The sequence below is a fragment of the Manihot esculenta genome, chromosome 7 (assembly GCF_001659605.2).
Source record: "Manihot esculenta cultivar AM560-2 chromosome 7, M.esculenta_v8, whole genome shotgun sequence".
NCBI classification, from domain to species: domain Eukaryota; kingdom Viridiplantae; phylum Streptophyta; class Magnoliopsida; order Malpighiales; family Euphorbiaceae; genus Manihot; species Manihot esculenta.
Window position 1 is genome coordinate 2,586,565 of NC_035167.2, and position 17,421 is coordinate 2,603,985.

At 30.3% G+C, this 17,421-nt stretch overlaps 2 protein-coding genes across 7 annotated transcripts; both read right to left on the reverse strand.

The window, feature by feature from the left end:
* Positions 1-328: 328 nt before the first annotated feature.
* On the reverse strand, positions 329-5,500 carry LOC110618616 (tRNA pseudouridine synthase A). 5 transcript variants are annotated; one of them, XM_043958643.1, is made up of 10 exons: positions 5,057-5,480; positions 4,703-4,759; positions 3,937-4,014; positions 3,530-3,583; positions 2,480-2,562; positions 2,128-2,227; positions 1,967-2,029; positions 1,140-1,409; positions 797-857; positions 329-685 (listed from the first exon to the last, which is right to left on the reverse strand). In XM_043958643.1, the coding sequence occupies exons 1-10, from the start codon at positions 5,315-5,317 to the stop codon at positions 588-590; spliced, it is 1,125 nt and encodes a 374-aa protein (XP_043814578.1). In that variant the 5' UTR covers positions 5,318-5,480; the 3' UTR covers positions 329-587. The 5 variants fall into 5 exon arrangements, with proteins under 5 accessions (XP_043814578.1, XP_043814576.1, XP_043814575.1 ...); XM_043958641.1 differs by having other exon boundaries at positions 329-678; positions 4,703-5,493; XM_043958640.1 differs by having other exon boundaries at positions 4,703-5,488.
* Positions 5,501-7,044: 1,544 nt separating this feature from the next.
* On the reverse strand, positions 7,045-13,330 carry LOC110619291 (YTH domain-containing protein ECT1). Of its 2 annotated transcripts, none has more exons than XM_021762640.2 (10): positions 13,006-13,330; positions 12,176-12,232; positions 11,592-11,653; positions 11,016-11,160; positions 10,022-10,086; positions 9,541-9,894; positions 8,589-9,101; positions 8,251-8,463; positions 7,804-7,977; positions 7,045-7,282 (listed from the first exon to the last, which is right to left on the reverse strand). In XM_021762640.2, the coding sequence occupies exons 2-10, from the start codon at positions 12,201-12,203 to the stop codon at positions 7,112-7,114; spliced, it is 1,725 nt and encodes a 574-aa protein (XP_021618332.1). In that variant the 5' UTR covers positions 12,204-12,232; positions 13,006-13,330; the 3' UTR covers positions 7,045-7,111. The 2 variants fall into 2 exon arrangements, with proteins under 2 accessions (XP_021618332.1, XP_021618331.1); XM_021762639.2 differs by having other exon boundaries at positions 10,022-10,101.
* Between the last annotated feature and the right edge of the window lie 4,091 nt (positions 13,331-17,421).

The window sequence follows — 17,421 nt, forward strand, 5'->3', positions numbered from 1 at the left end:
TATTTGATTGATTTTTTCGATTTAAATCGGTAACTATTAATTAGATGCAACCGCTAATCCCAAAACTCTCCCTTTTAAATTCAATTTGCCATTTATAACTTGTGAAATGACTAAATTGGCTTTGGTCTCTCTTTTATTCGAAATCTTTAAGAACTCTCATGCTCTGATCTCTTTGCATCAATGCTCTGATCTAACTTACGGACTGTTGTTACAGCAAATAATTATAAGATCACCTGTAATAGTTAACAGTGTTATTGCAGGAAACAGAAACTTAAACAACTCTACAGTGTTCATCCTATTTCCATGCATCATACTGTGTTTCATTGCATTTCTCGATATTCGTTATACCTGATATGCAAGCTTATCTGATAAACTTGCATATAAGCTTTCATTGGAAGAGAATCTGAACAAGGAAAGTGGAAGAAATCTTTCTACAAGCTATTGAATGCTTCTGTCCAATTTCCAATCATCAAGATAAAGGTACTCTGTCTAAATATGAATAGGAACCCTTGATGTGTATCAGGCCTGTAAGCTCATGATATGTTTTCTGAAAACAAAATAATAAAAAAACCCACATTTATCAGAAGTCATGGGAGGTCGTACTTTACGCGCCCAAGGTACAGACCACAAGCAGGGGCCATGGGACTTGCCGCTGTCACAGACTTCGCCTTCAGTATTCTTTCCACTTACAAAACAGAATAATGTAATGCAAACATGAGTACAGAACAAGACAAGAATAAACTGTTATTCCTAATATAAACAAAATGGGTAGACTAGTATAAAGAGAGATCCATACCATCTGAAACTGTGAGATCCCCAGTGCCGACGGATTTGAGTGCACCAACAAGCAGGCGAACCTGAAAAGATTCAGTTCAATTGAACTTCAAGTCCATAGATCACAAGGACTCGAACTATGAGTTCAAGTTCTACAATATTAATATTAGCTAAGGTTAGAATCAACTGATTCAATCTTTCCCAGTTACTTGTGAGAAATATCATACTATAAAAATAATTAATTGGTTTCCCTATTCAAACCTTAAAATTTAAAGAATCAATGAAATTTAAGAATGAGTTCAAAAGTAAACCCTTAGCACTAAAATATGTTCAGAAACACAAGAACTGGAAAGGTTAACACAAACCTGATGGTAAAGAAAAGAGCGAGCACGTGCTGTAACAACATAGCAACGGTGTCTTTTTCTTATACCAAATCCTACATCTTCAATATAGGAGGCCCCTGGCATGTTAGTGTCAGAAATAGATCCACTAGCCATGTCCGTCTGAAAATTATTGCAGCACGATTCTTCCTCATGTAAAACTTCCTTTTCCCTCTCCACTATTGATGGAAAATATGGAGTTGAAGCCACCTCAGAAACAGAAAGTTCATCTAAAGTTCTGATGGGTGATTTTGCCTGTAATATTGAGTATAAATTTTTTAAATAGTTTTTGGAGAAAGTTAGAGAGCTTTCACACGAGGATTTTCATTAAAATTGCACTGCACATATAACAGCAAGAAGTGGAGTTCAAAGGATAACTAAGGAAAGAAGACTTAAAAGAGTAGCATTTTTCTTCTTCTGAGATGGTTCGACATGGGGTGGGAACTGGAGTCTAAGTTGTCTAACTGTGGTGTGACTGTAATAGTTTGGTTGCTGAGCCAGTTCAAGCCAAGCCTTCAATACAAAACCTTCCTAATATTAAACCAAAAATAACATTACTATAATGCGCAGGGTACCATTTTACCTTTGTAACCCAAAAATAGACCCCAAGTTTTCCCAAATGCTAAACCATAGATTAACAAAGTGCATTCAAACTTATGTTGCCACGATGACAGCAGTGACCTAACTGTAAAATAAATAAATAAAGAGCTTCTGTTGGCACATGTATTCTGCCCTGCCATTTCATTCTGTAATCTAATGCATGGGCCTGATAAAGGTCAAAACATTAATAAGATTACAAGAGAAGGAAAAACCTGACAACCAGATGCCCTGAAGGAACTGAAGTCATGATGTCCAACAAGAATTTTGCATGCTTCCTGCATTAATATCAATTACTTATTTTCTTCACTGACAGAAAAATCCAATGACTAGGTAAAACAAGGGCGCAGAAACTGTTTGATAATATTTAGTTAACCTGCATAGCAACAAGATCTAGTTGCTCAGGTACATGCCATGCCCGGTTTTGCTCAAAGGTGGACAAAGGCTCTGGTCCAGATAACAAGCGGTAGAAGTACCTAATTTTTTTTTTTCAAAAAATTTATTAATATTTTGTCCTCTGAAATACAAGTTATTAATACAGTCTACTACAACAAACATACAACAAATGGTAAGGTGTCACCCATGAGAGCATATGTTTGGCATCTAATTGAAGGCCAAATTGAAATTGTTTAAATTGAATATGCCATTATGTCAGCTAATTATTCATTCCTATTTCCTCATTATGTAATATTTCTATTAAAAGACAATTTAACTCTATCAATGCCTACGTTCGTTCTTGAGCTTTAAATCTGGCATGGAAATCAACTGGAACGCATTGAACATCAATCACCATAATATCACCTTCATTCTTCTGAAAAACCAAAAAAAAATGTGAGAAGCTATAGTACACTAGCACATAAAATTAACAGAACATGTGAACAAATGAATCAGATCAAGCCAAGCACCATTTGACTTATACAGCACCATCATGATTGGAACTCATTAAAATAGGCTACCAAGACAACATCAACATATAGAAACACAAGCACATGATCCAGTCATGACTAATCAGTGGACAAGTAAGGAACTTCTACAGAAGAAAATAATAAGAAAAAAAATCCACTTTAAGTAACATGATGGTTCACACGCCTAATAACAGAGAAATATGTAAGCAATATAATAACAGTAAAGCATAATTTTTATATGGTAAGAAAGGAAACCCTTGATCTAAGAGTGCAAAGGTGCCTTGTGAAGGTAGGAGCAACTTGAGTTTGCATCATGATGAAGCCACATCAGGATCTGATCCTACTTGCAATTCACCCATTAACTTAATGATCACAAGTGAATTTAAAGAAGCATTGAATATTTATCACGAGATCATGGAATAGTCATAATGGTTCAATATATAATTGTACTACATAGACCTAACGGCCTAGACATTGACAAATATCAATACTATTTTCAACATATACATTGAACCATTCATCTAAAACATCATAATCATTCCTTTTTTTTCCACATGCCCAAAGATAGTATGAAGTATAACAGTAAATAAACACAAGATTACCCAACCGAATTGAGACAAAATTGGCATAAAGATATATCAAAATTTATATGATACTATCAAATCCAATCAAATGGGCATGCAAAGAGAGGAGGTACATTACGTCAGCATTAGCTATGTTTGCATAAAGTGCCATTACAAAAGTACAATATCAATCACTGGTCACGAAAATAAATAGAAGTATAACGGAAAGTATCCGAAAAATTGGTGGAGGAAAAGACAATATGTAGGAAACAGTTCCTTAATGTATATTTGCAAAATTTAGAACACACACCTGTAAGAAATGGTTCACAGCTCTTCTAACTACCGCTGGTTCATGAGGTGGTAACTGCAGTTTCATGAAAAAGAAAATAGCCATTAGCTTACGTTTTCCTTCTTTGGCGCAAAGCTCACCAATTAAAAAAGCAAATTCTACAAAAGCTGTATAGGTGAGGTGAGCATACATCTTACATTTTGTTTACCAGTTTCTTAATAGTTAAGTCTCACTCAAAACATTTTTGACAATCTTGCTCTCTCTCGCTATGGCTTAAAAGGACACAGTCTGTTCCAAGAAAAACTTAAAACCCTTACAAAACCACAAGCATTGGGTGCTCACCAAGCCAGATCATCAGCAGTGACAAGTACAAAACAAAACTCAGCAAAAAATGACTGAATCTGGAAGTACACAAGCATAAAACATACCACTTCACCAGGCTTCCTTTTGCTTATGCGTTCAACATCAACATGGCAAACATTTGATAAGGCGTGCACTCCTGCATCCTACGACAATTGAATCTAAGCATCTATATCATAGACCAGAAAAGTGTGAAAAAAATTCTAAACAATGTAATGTACATATGAATATGATGATAGGAATTACTAGCAAATGGAGGATGGACACAAATATATTGGTTTCTTTAAAGGAAATAGACAAAACGACAATACATGAAGAGGATATAACTATGCCCCTGTTTAAAACCATATGAATATGTGTCACACTAATGCATATTGTTGCAAATTTGAAAGTTATCTTCTCTTAAGTGATTCGTATCAGTTTTCTCTATGTTCCTATATAGGATGTAAAGATTTTAATTTCATCACCATATTATGCTACTCCATTACTGATTCCAAATATTGACTGGTCATAATCACAAACTAATAATACGAATGGAGGAATTAACCTTGTGTTTGGATGAGAAATTTTAAAATATGGTACTGAAACTTGACAAGTGTATTAGGCTTGTAAACATGGAGAGCATCTTCTTTAAATGTAGATTTGAAATGATTTATAAAACATTGTTATTTTCAAATCCACTCTACAAAGCCCTTATTTTGTAAAATAATGCAATTTGAAATTCATAATTTATTAATAATCTATACTAAGCTAAATCCAAATCCCCAATTGCAAACGTTGATATCCAAACATAGCATAAAATTAGAAAAATGGAAGTAGTAATATCAGACTTACAGTTCGACTAGACAAGGAAATTGATACTGGCTGACCAATAAATTTATGAAAAGCCTCCTGCATTTTACATTGAAAAAAGAAAACACAATTCACTCTCATCACAAGATATTCAACTATACTAAAATCAATATAGCTCTGCTTGAACTCCCCCCCCACCCCCCCCCCCCCACCCCCCCGAAAAAGGTCAGCATTTTGGAAAGCTAAAAAAATTTGGTTTCTGCTTCCTAAAGCGCGAAAATTACATAGCAAAATTTCCCGAAAATGCCCAGAAATGTAACATAAGGTACTTCTTTTAAAAAAAAGAAATTTTTTCTTCCCTTTTCTCGCAAACAAATAACGACCGTTAGAGATCACCTCTAGTACCCCAACCACTGTTCTGCAAGTAAGCTGCTTCTGGGAACCCGAGAATCGAGTCCCAATATACTCAATAGCCACCAAGTAGCGTTGAAGTCTAGGATTTGGGCTCATTGTTCTAGTGACAACACTCGATTCCACCAACTCCTCGTCGTAGCCGCCTTCGTCGTCGCTGAAATATTGGACCTTTGAGATCTTCGAAGGTCTGTTAGGAGATTCAGCAGAGGCACTATCTAGAGAGTGTTTAGCAGTTTCCGTCATTTGATAATCTGGCTTTGCGTTTTACTGGAATCCGTTTTCTTGGCTTCCAAACAGCACCAAACGGTAATGGGAATTTGATTTCAGAACTGAACGCCGGAGACGATAGTTCACTCGGGGTTTAGGGGTTAATGTTTTCTTCAGGTGGCAATACGGGCTCAGATTTCAGCCCAGCCTTAGCCCACAAGAGTCAGCAATACGCTTGGGGCTGGTGTCTCAAAAACAAACGTTTCAAAAATAATAGTTTAAGATATTAAAATTTAATTTTTTTTAAGTAAAATTACTAATCATATTAATAAAATTTTTATCAAATAAAATAAAAATATTATTTTACGATTATACCTGATAAATAAATTCTCACAGCTAAAGTAATATTACAAACCCAACAGAAATATCAATTTTAAAATCTAACCAAAATTTACGTTCATTTAAAATCAAACTGTTATATAAAATAATTTAATAAAAATACCCCGTAATATTAAAATTTAACTTAAATACGTTTTACATAATGTAAAATAAAACTTTCTGTATCTTATTCTCAATGCCAAATACAGTCTAATTCTTTCTTCTTGTTTTTTTCGCCGTGCACTCTAATTCTAATTCTTGTGGTGCTTGAATTTCATGACTGAACTTAGATTTTAATGATTGAATTTATTCAACTTTCCAAGATTTGATTAGCTCATGCTTGTGACCTGCACCCTTCACTTTCAAACGAGGAGGGAGCCACGGACCAATTGGCTGCCACTGGACGTGGAAGCAATTTGCTACGGGCCCGTAGGCGTCTTTCTGAGCACAGTTTTTCGTGCAGCAGCAAGGCCCCGCGGATCTATAGGCGAGAAGCAATGCACTGATATTTGGGATGTTACTTACTCTGATTCGATTAAATAAAATTAAAAAAAAATCAAATTAAACCAATTATCGATAACAGTATATTATTATTTTCAATAATACAAGAGATTTGAATGATTTGATTTTAATTGACCATACTTCACTTCCAAATAGCTTTTTATTATTATAACTAGGGATGTAAACGGGTAGGATATCCGTGAAAATTAAACTATTCGAACCCGATTTATATTAGTAATATCCGAACCTGTTCCGAACCCGATTAAAAATTAATTTAAACTATCCGAATCCATTCCAAATCCGATTATTATTATCCGAATAAAATCCAAATCCGTTTAATCTTATATATTTTAATTAATAATTTATATAAAAAATATTTTTCATTAATAATTTTCATTTAAAAATCTAATATTTCTAAAAAATATTTAAATAAAAATTTTTAAATAAAAATATATTAAAAAAATTTATAAATATTATTATAAAATATATTTTTTATATTAAATTAATTATTTATATAAACGAATTCGGATAGTGGATACCTGTACATAAAATTTAAATCCAATCCGAACCCGCAACGGATATTATTTCCATTTTATTAGGGTTCGGTATCCGATCCGTTGCCATCCCAATTCACGACCATTGATTTTTGCTTGAAAAGAATCTTAATAAGAGAAAGTTAAGCGTAAATAGTGTGAATCTTTCATTCACATTCAAGGTTTATTAGTTCAGCCTTCAAAGACCTGTTCAATATTAAGACATTTTAATCGATTGACAACACAAACAATTGAATGATTTGATTTTAATTGACCCTACTTCACTCCCAAATAGCCTTTATTATTATAACTGGCTTAAAATGAAAAGCAAAGAAAAAGAACAAGAGCACATAAAAGGAGAACTCCTCAAGATCTATATCATTGCAAATAAAAATAAAATAAAAAGGATCTAAATTGCCTATGTTGCAGGAACAACAGGGATTGAATTTTCTATTGGCTTCTTTACAGAATCACTCTTTGGGTTGTAGCCATGGAGAGACAGATTCTTCATTAGACTGACAGGCGGGGGATTAGTGGTTTTCTTGATACTCAAATCACCATCAGGTTTCCTATCTCCTGCTCTTGTATGCTTCAGAAAAAAGAAAATAGGGTTGCAAAATTAGCATTAAAGTGAAGAAACATTAAAAAGAGTGAAATATTTCCAGTCATCATCAAATATGAGTTTTTAAAAAGTATACTAATTATTGAGGGACTAATAGTAGACATTTTCACAAAATTGAGAAATCAACTAGTAAGTTTTTCCATATCACAGTACTAAACAATAAAACATTTAGCAGCTAAAACTAATGGTTCAGCCACATTTTACCATATTTTTCAAAATTGAGGGACTAAGTAATGAGTTTCTTCGTACTATAGAGACTAAATACTAAAATTTAAAATTTATAATGAGTGTAACAGTACTATGGACCCACTCATTCATAGAATCGAGCTACTATCCAAAACTTCGGAAAAAGTGCATACAGGAATAAGATCATCATGAGTTTAACAATAGCAAATTTCAAGGCAGAAAATTGCACCATGCACAAAAGATGTAATGAAAAAATCTGAACTGGATAAAAAACATCCACTAATTTGGGAAAGTTAACTTACCATAAAATCATCATTTTTTTCTATTTCCATTCGCAGACTTGCAGGCTTATTGATCTTCTTAGTGTGTAGAGTCTTCTCTCGATTTTCATAGAAATTGAAGTCGTCTAACAATGATGACTTAACTGAATAACTCTTAAATATATTCAGCATTTCCAAACCTTGCTTAAGTCCAATCTGCAAATTATTATAACAAAACGTGTCAGTTCAACCTTTATATATTCATCTCATGAGATGACTAAGCACAAATCATATAATCTGCTAAGGTAATTGTTATGCAAGGGAACCATGCGTAAAGCACATTGCAGAAGGCTTGTGTGAAGCTGTCACGTAAGATGATAGATCTTCTCGCAATCAAGAATGTAAAATATGAGATTATGTAAATGTACTTCAGGCTGGCTTTCACAGAAGAAAATTTGAATACAATTGTGCATGAGATAAAGGAGATACCTCTTGAGTGTCTCTACTAAAAGTTACAGGCCTCCTTTCATTATTTTCTAGGATGATATGCCTCAGGTGGCTGTTAGGAATGTCTTTTATGACATGCCATTTAACTGGGAAGAAACCATTCCACTTGTCAAGTTGCCAAAAGTCCATATCTTTATCGAAATCAACCTGCCCAACCATCTCAGCGATCCCAACAAACTGTCCACTTCCATTAACCTGAAATTACAATTAAGAGAAAATGATGGCAAAACGAGGACTTCAACAAAGCATTTTGTGTCAGACATGATAAGAAACAATAAAGGCACTTTCAACGAGAATAGAGGACCTGTTTTCCAACTCACCGAGAAAAAGAGAAAAATTGGACATTTTGAGCCAGTTTCATCTGATCTCTGTTCTGCATCGCGGAATGCTGCATCTAGCTTCTTATTGCCATTTGGAGTACTAGCCCATACATCATATTTAATGCTCTTATGAATGTCATCTTCATTGTAAGATTTGATGACATAGAACTTAGCATTTGTGTACTCAGTTTCAAAATCGGGTTGGTTATACTGATCCTTTTGTACAGTGATTCGCAAGTCTTCCTTGACAGCAGTGTCCAGCGGAGAACTTTTGTTAGAGGCCCTAGGACCGCAAGTTAATTCAGTTGATGTTTCAAAATCACTCTTTTTATAGAATCTATCTCTTGATTTATTTCTATCATTTCCATTCCATATCCTTCCATTCTGCCTATAGTTCATAGGACCATTATGCAGAAATGGACCTTGTTTTCGGGTAGAATATGAAGACAAATTTCCTACAGGATTGTATCCCTTCAAGAGGCCTGATGAGAAATCAGAACCAAATGTAGACATCTGTAACATGAAATGCTTACATCAACAGAAACTCAAAGCTGAAGAAGTATTGATGACCAATTAAACATAATAAACTTCAAAACCAATTATTTTTAGAGAAACATTTAAAGATAAACTCAAATGAATGTGAGATATATCCAAGAATGTTAAAGACTAGTCATCTATGAACTTCATGACTAATAAAAATAGACACAAAAGTTTCCCTCAAAAAGAAGAGAAACATTTTTACATCGCTGGAACCAAATCCAAATTAAACATTTAAGATAAGTAAAGAGAGACTTATCCCGCTGCCATGACATCATAATATTAAAACTTAACACAGAGCTGTTGATACATTCCAAGTGATTTTTATCAAACAGGGCAACCAAAAGACCGTTGACATAATAAAATGGAAGTCAAGTTGACCATAAATATGTAAATGTGCTAAAAATATTTATACCTTGTTTAAAGGTGTAGTTGGTTGCGAGTATGCATTAGAAGATTTGCCACCAATGTTGTCATTTGACTTCTTAGAGTTCAAACCATTGGACTGAGAAGAAATAGGTCCTGAACTATATTTTCCATTTGCAGAACCAGCATTGCCATTTGAGACATCTCCACTATAGGTCGAATCCCATGAATAACAAGGCATGGTTTCTGATCCATAAGAAACAGGATGCGAAAGGTAACCAGGTGAAGAAAAATATGGTTGTTGACAAACACTTTGCCCATCTACCCCAACTACAGCGCCAGAAGCATATGGATTATAGCCAGGTAAATAATAGACTAGTGATCCGTTGTCTGATTGTATTCCCTGAAGCAATCAACCAATACAGTACAATCAGTTAAAATAAAACCACACTAATTAGGAAAGCAGAATTATAAATACGTTTCCAAGCTTTTGCAAATAGACATCCAAGGTAAACATAGGAATACCATACCATATGAGATCCATCTGCTTGAAAGTAACCATGATCATCCAATTGTGAGAAGGGAACGCTATATCCTGCAACAAAGAGTTCTGTTCAAAAATCAATAAACAAAAAATATATCTAAATTCCCAAATCAAAAAAATTCAGAGTTGCAAATCAAATTAAAAGAAGCAGAGCTTTAGTTGAAACTAGATGAACTCAATACTTACTAATAGTCATTATAATGTTTAATATTATTTTCTAGGCAATGATCTAAATACATTTAGCCTTACCGAAGCAAAAAGGTCTCAAGCTGCATCGAAGTCTTACTTAGGTCATTACATGGCAGAAAGTAGGTCTTCATAAGAGTATCTATATTCTATAATGGCATTTTGCAGTCATGCAATTATTCTTTAGCAAACCTCAACAGCTCTTACTGAAGGCTTTTATGCACTTCAACTTATAACAACTCCTATGAACTCCGCAACTCCTATGTAGCAGTCCAGCAAAAGACAGTCCAGCAAAAGACTACTCCAACAAAAAAGCAACTTAACTACCCTCATGTTATCCAGCCCATCTGTCTCTCTCTCTTTTTTTATTTTTTATTTTATTTTATTTTTGCATAGCATTACAACTTAAAACTGTGCCACAAAAAACAAGATTATATATATATAGTGTATGTAACACTATAAATTCAGCCATTCTAGTAGTAACCATGTAACGATTATGAAATAAAACCCTTTCAAGGTTATCATGATTGAAGACATGATAAAGTGAGCAGTCTTTTCCTTTTTCACATAATTGATCCATTAGCCTGAAAAATGATTCCGACTGTCTGGAAGTTAAGTAAAAGTTTAATACTTAATCACAAAGTTGATTAAAGTCATTTATTAGTACAGGTCTCCACTTCACTAACAACCTATTATATGCATGCTAAGATTATGACCTTCCATTGAATTGACTATGTAACAATTCCTAGATATCATATATAACATAAGAGTATACAACTGTCTCAATATCCCACCTGGGTAGTAATAATTGTAACTACTGGTAGGTGGATTGCAAACACTGTGCTCTCCAACTGACTCTTGGTCAGCCTCCCCTTTGATGCAAGAATTACCATCTACTTCAACTTTGGCGTGAGATGGTATTCCATCTTTTCCAGAAGCCTGAAACAGATGCATTTAAAAAGAGAGAGAGAGAGAATCATGTTAGACCAAGCATTAAGCAGGTTCCTTGCTAAAATAAACCATCCACCACAGAATAAATTTGTGTGAAGTGGATGACTAGATGTACACATATAAAGCCACAAACTTGCAAAATCCATAGAAATAATTAAAATAGTAGCTATCTTTTTGAACAGGAAGAGAAGTCATACTCACACAGTTTTTTATTCATGAACTTAAGTTATAATGAAAAAAAATGTATTTCCTTGAGTTTTAGTTTTCTATAATTCTCAATCGAATGAGAGGTGGGGCAGCTAAAGTTAAGAGAGGAATCTAAAATAAATTAAAAATCTTCTTCATCTTCCTAATGCCATTTGTTCAAGCAAGCATCCATAAGGGAAAAAACCAAAAGGAAGATAGATAATTTGGCATACCACACCATGCCCAGACAATTTCCTAACGGGCTCTGCCTTCAATCCTGTAGGGACAGATTCAGCTGTATTACATAGTTAAGAATACAACCCCATTCAATCTGATCAAAGCCTCCAGGAACTATGATTTCATCGAGTTGCCAACAAATAAGTAATCATCTTATAAATACTAAGAAATATCTTGTCACTAATACTCATCTTACTCTACACCATTACTCGGCCATAAAGAACTTTCTTTTTTCCAAAATAAATCCAATATGCAATTTTAGCAGGAGGAAGGGAAGAAAAGAAAATGCATTAATCAAACAAGCCAAACAGTTTATTTTCCATAAAATCAAAATCTTTGAACCCCCCAACAAGAAGAATTTGCCTTTCAAGCAAACTTCAATATATAATGAACAACAAATATTATATTTTCCAATTTAAGTAAATAAAAAAAAACAACTTGCACAAAAGACACCAAAAAGGGATCCACATAAGAGCTTGTATCAAGAGAGAAGGGGGAACATAAAAAGCGCACACACAAAAACGCCCAAAACAGAAAAACAAAAGCAAATTCAAACGGTAAACCCAATACGAAAGGATACGTTTCTCGAGTTCCGTTCCAGTGGCCATTATCGATCAATAAAAGCCCAAGTTAACGCCTACAAACAGAGAGAGACAGAGAGAGAAGGGAATAGCAAAAGGGTTAGTCAAAGACAAAGCACCAGTCTTTTTATTCCAAAAGTCTAGCTTATTTTCCAACTCAACTACTATTCAGAAAACAACTTAATTATTTCTTTCATAAAAACTTAAACGATAAGGTACCTCATTGATTTTTTTTTCCCCTTTTATAATAATAGAATTTAAATCAAACAACAAAAAATCAAAACAACAAAAGGGAAAAAGCCTGTTTTTAAGCTATCCACCAGGCCACGTTTGAAACCCACACGAAAATGGAAAAAAAAAAAAAGAGATTCCGATTCTTTTTTCTTTTTTTTAATACGATTCCTCTTTTATTACTAGTGATTGAAAAGCATAAGATTCCATTTTATTATTTTGATAGCGATTTTTTTGTCTTGTCAAATAAAAATCAAACAGAACATGGAAAATTTATAAATAAATAAAAAAAGAGGGAAATTCTCAACCTAGAAACCAAATACAAATAAATACAGAAATTTGCTAAAAAAGAGAAGATATTTTGAGGAAAAATCGAACTTTAATATATATCTTACAGCAAACAAAGAACCTCCACAAATTTTTCGTTTTCTTTTAAGGAACAAAAATATCTGCTTGGTTGCTAAGAAAACGTGAGAAACTAAAATTATCAAGACTTTAAGTCTACATAACATGGAAAATCCATTCTAATCGAACTAGAAACAGAAATCACTCAATCAACAGTGAGACTAAACGAAGAAAGAGTAAATCGGAACCGGACCTAAAAGCGATGGATCGAGGCCGATACGTAACCGATAGACCCGATCTGAAGTGACCGGAAAACCGCTTTTTAGTACGGTAGAGAAGCGGCTTTCCAGAGAAGGAAAGAGAGAAGCAGTGAAGTGAAGGGCTTATGAAGGAGTAGAAGAGAAAGGAGGGGAAGACAAAAGGGCTAATTATGGAATGATCGGACGGGTGAGATGAGTTCCTGCTTTGAATGAGAACAAAAAATGACTGTTGGATGTAGGGGTTAAAGGTCAAGGGCATTAGTCAAGGACCAGTGTTTTGGGAGAATTGGGAGTCGGACCTTATTTATTGTCTTTTTATTTGTCCTTGTTATTGGGGAATTAAATTATCGACTTTTCTAAATTTTTATATTATTAATTTTAATTTAATTGTATTTAAAATATAAATTCTCTTTTTTTTATTTTGCATCATTATTTTTTTTTTAAAACGATAAACAAGCACATTATGGTTTTTTTTTAGAAGATTTATAATTTAATTGCTATTATTAACACGTCAGTTTATATATTTTTAGAAACCTATTAAAATATTTTTATCTTTTTTCTCTATCAACAAAATAGTCTTTTCATCTATTTTTACCATTAAAAATATAATAAAATACTAAATTACCCTCTATTATTTTTCTCCTCTTCCTCCTTCTCCTTTCTTTTTTTCTTCATCAAGTCTTTCTTTCTTCTTCTTCTTCTTTTTCTTTCTTCTCCTGCTTTCTCTTCTTCTTCTTCTTCTTCTCCTTCTTCTTCTTTTTTTTCTTTTTCTTCTTTTTCGGAGGAGGAGGAGGAGAAGGAGAAAGAGAAGGAGTTGAAAAGAAAAGATAGGGACTATTTCGTTGACAAAAAGAAACGATAAGAACGTTTTAATATATTTCTAAAAATATAGGAAGGGATGATTTCGTTGACGGAAAAAAACGATGAGGAAGGACTATTTCGTTGACGAAAAGAAACGATGAGAAAGAACTATTTCGTTGACGAAAAAAAACGATGAGGAAGGACTATTTCGTTGACGGAAATAAATGATAAGAACGTTTTAATATATATGAGAAAAGATATTGACTATTTTATTGACGAAAAGAAACAATAACGACGTTTTAATAGATATGAAAAAATATAAAAATATTTTAATAGATTTTTAAAAATATAAGGACTAACTTGTTAATAATAATAATATCCAAAAGCTAAATAAAGGATTTTATTTGAGGATAAAATTGGATTTTAAAAATTTTATCTCTCCTTCTTTATCTAATTTTAACGAAAAAGAAGACGGAATAACTATTTCGTTGACGGAAAAAAAATATAAGGATGTTTTAATAGGTTTTTAAAAATATAGGGACTGACTTGTTAATAATGATAATATTCAGAAACTAAATTGTAAATCTTTTTTTTTTCTTTTTATCAATATAATAATGGGTCAATTTTTAGTTTAATTTTTTTCTTTTTATCAATTACAGTAATGGGTCAATTTTTAATTGTGAGGTAATAATAAATTGACTAAAATATCAATTGCCTCATGACATTTTCATTATTCACTTTCACACTTGGTTTTATTAAAAATATAAGTATTTAATTGTTAAAATTTATAAAATAAATATATATATATAAAATAATTATGTAATTTTATTAATTTTTTATTTTAAAATCTATAATTTAGATTAATGTATATAGTTTATTTTTGTATAAAGTAGTTTACTATATTACTATAGCAGTAATTTTTAAATATTATATCAACTTATAATTTATATTACAAAATATTATTGTGAGGCAAAATTGAATTACATACACTAAAATAAATTATAAATAAAAAAATCGATTAAATCATAATTTTTTATATTTTTTATAAAATATGACTATTAAACTATTTGGTTCTTATAAAAATATAATTATTTAATTTATAAAATTTTAAAATAAGTATAAATTATATTGAAGTTAAATTATTTTAATTTTATAAAATTAAATGTCAAAATTTAATAATAAAAGATAAAGTTCCGAATTAAATTATATTCAGTTTAATAATTTATCAAGAAAATGATTTATTTTCTATGGAAACGTTAATCATTCATCGCTATTAATATTTACTTTAATCGGAAATGAGTAATCTATCGGTTCGATTTTAATAAATAAATTAAAAATTAAAATTTTAATATTTATAAAAATTAAATTAAATAGATTTTGAATAAAAATCGATTTAAATCAAATCGATCTAATTTAATTTAATTTGATTTGATCAAATGAGCTTTTTAATAAATTTTTTATTTTTTATTTTTAATGTTTTAAAATTTAATTAAAGTATTTTAATTTTTTTATAATCTAATATTTTAATATTATAAAAATTAATATATTATTGAAGTGGAAGTGCAGTGATGTATGCAGCTGAGGCATCCTAACAGACCGGTAGACTTGAACCTTGTTCCTACATGACCCGATCAATTCGATTAGGTATTCGCCTTCTATTTTTATTGTTCAACTCTTTGACAATATGAAAAAATCAAAAGCTCTGCCCTCCCTCTCTATGATCCAAGGGATGGAAGGGCAGAGGCCTTTGGTGTCCCCTCCAATCAAGAATTGGGGCCTCATAATCACTAGCCAATATACTTTTCTCTCATGCCTTTCTTCGTTCATGGTTCGATATTCTGGTGTCCTAGGCGTAGAGGAACCACACCAATCCATCCCGAACTTGGTGGTTAAACTCTACTGCGGTAAGCTCGACGCCAGGATGATAAAAAGCTTAACACCCCTCATTCTTATTACTTTTTCAATATGAAAAAAAAAATAATTTTATCAATTTTTTTATAAAAATAAAATGAAATCAAATTAATTGATTTTTTAAAAATTATAAATTAAAAAAATTCAATTAAAATTTTAAATTAATTTAATTTAATTAATTTTTTTAATTTAAACTAAATATTTATATTAAAATGTACATAACATTAATTAATATATTTTATTTTTAAAATTAAAAATAAATAATAAAAAAATATTTTATTAAAAAAATATTTGTTAAATAAACAAATTATTTTCCATAAACAAATAAAATCTAATATATTCCCCCAAAATTTACTAACTTACACATTAAAAAAAATTATCCTCCTTGCCATTATATTAGTAAATCAAAATTGAAATTGACAAATATAATATGTTTTTGAAATTGAACTTTTTTTTAGGAATTAAATTTTTTAAAATATTTTAAAATTTTCAAAAACTTAAATTTTCGACCGTCAATCTGAAAAATTGGAGATTTTTTAAACTTTATATTTCATTACCGTGCACGTTACTTTAGAATATCGCTTTCATTCCGTATAAACAAAATGAAAAAGTATAAAAAAAATTTCTATGTGATTTTATTAATTTTTTATTTTAAAATTTATAATTTAATTTATATGAAAATAATATTTATAATATTATAATATTAACTAAATATTAATATAAAAATTATATCACCATATATTAATTTAATATAAATTAAAATATAAATTTTGAAATAAAAATATATAAAACCACAATATATTTTTTTATTTTTTTATATTTTAATTAATAATTATATTTTAATTCGCTCATCAACAATTTTTATAATTTAAGTTAATTTTTTATTTATTTTTAAAATTTATATATATCTCTCATAATTTAAATATTTATTTAATTATTTAAATAAATTGAAATAATAAAAATTATTATCCACTTTAAAATTTAAATATAATTGTAAATAATTAAAGCAACCTGATAATTTTATATGATTAAAATTATTAATTTTTTATAATTACATAAAGAAGTTTTTAGAGTGTATTAAAATTGTTAGATTAATTTATATATATAGTTGATAATTGATTTTTAAAATTATTATAATCAATTTAATTATTATTTTAAAATTTTAGATTTATTATCTAATAATTTAATATTATTATAATTACTTTAATATTAATAATTAAAAATTGATTTGTCTTTATTCGAATTATCAAAATTTGAATTTTTTTATTATTAATGTATATCCTAAAATTTACATACTTATTTACCAACTTTAAATTAATTTTGATAATAATAATTATTTTTACTTTAAAATTTAAATATAATTGTTATAACTAAAAACCAACATATTATCTAATAATTTTATATCATCAAAACTATTATTTTTATATTATTTTTCATAATTAATTAATATTTAATTACCATTTTTTATAAAATTATTAATAATTAGAAGAACCTTTTAATATTGAATAATTTAACATTAATAAAATTACTATTTTATATTATCTTTTCATAATTATTTAATATTTAAATATATTATTTTAATAATATTTAAATATATTATTTCAATAATATTTATCTAAAAATGATTTTTTTCTCAAAAGTCAATTTTTTATATATTTTAAATTAATTTAAATAATAAATTCATTAATAATTAAAAA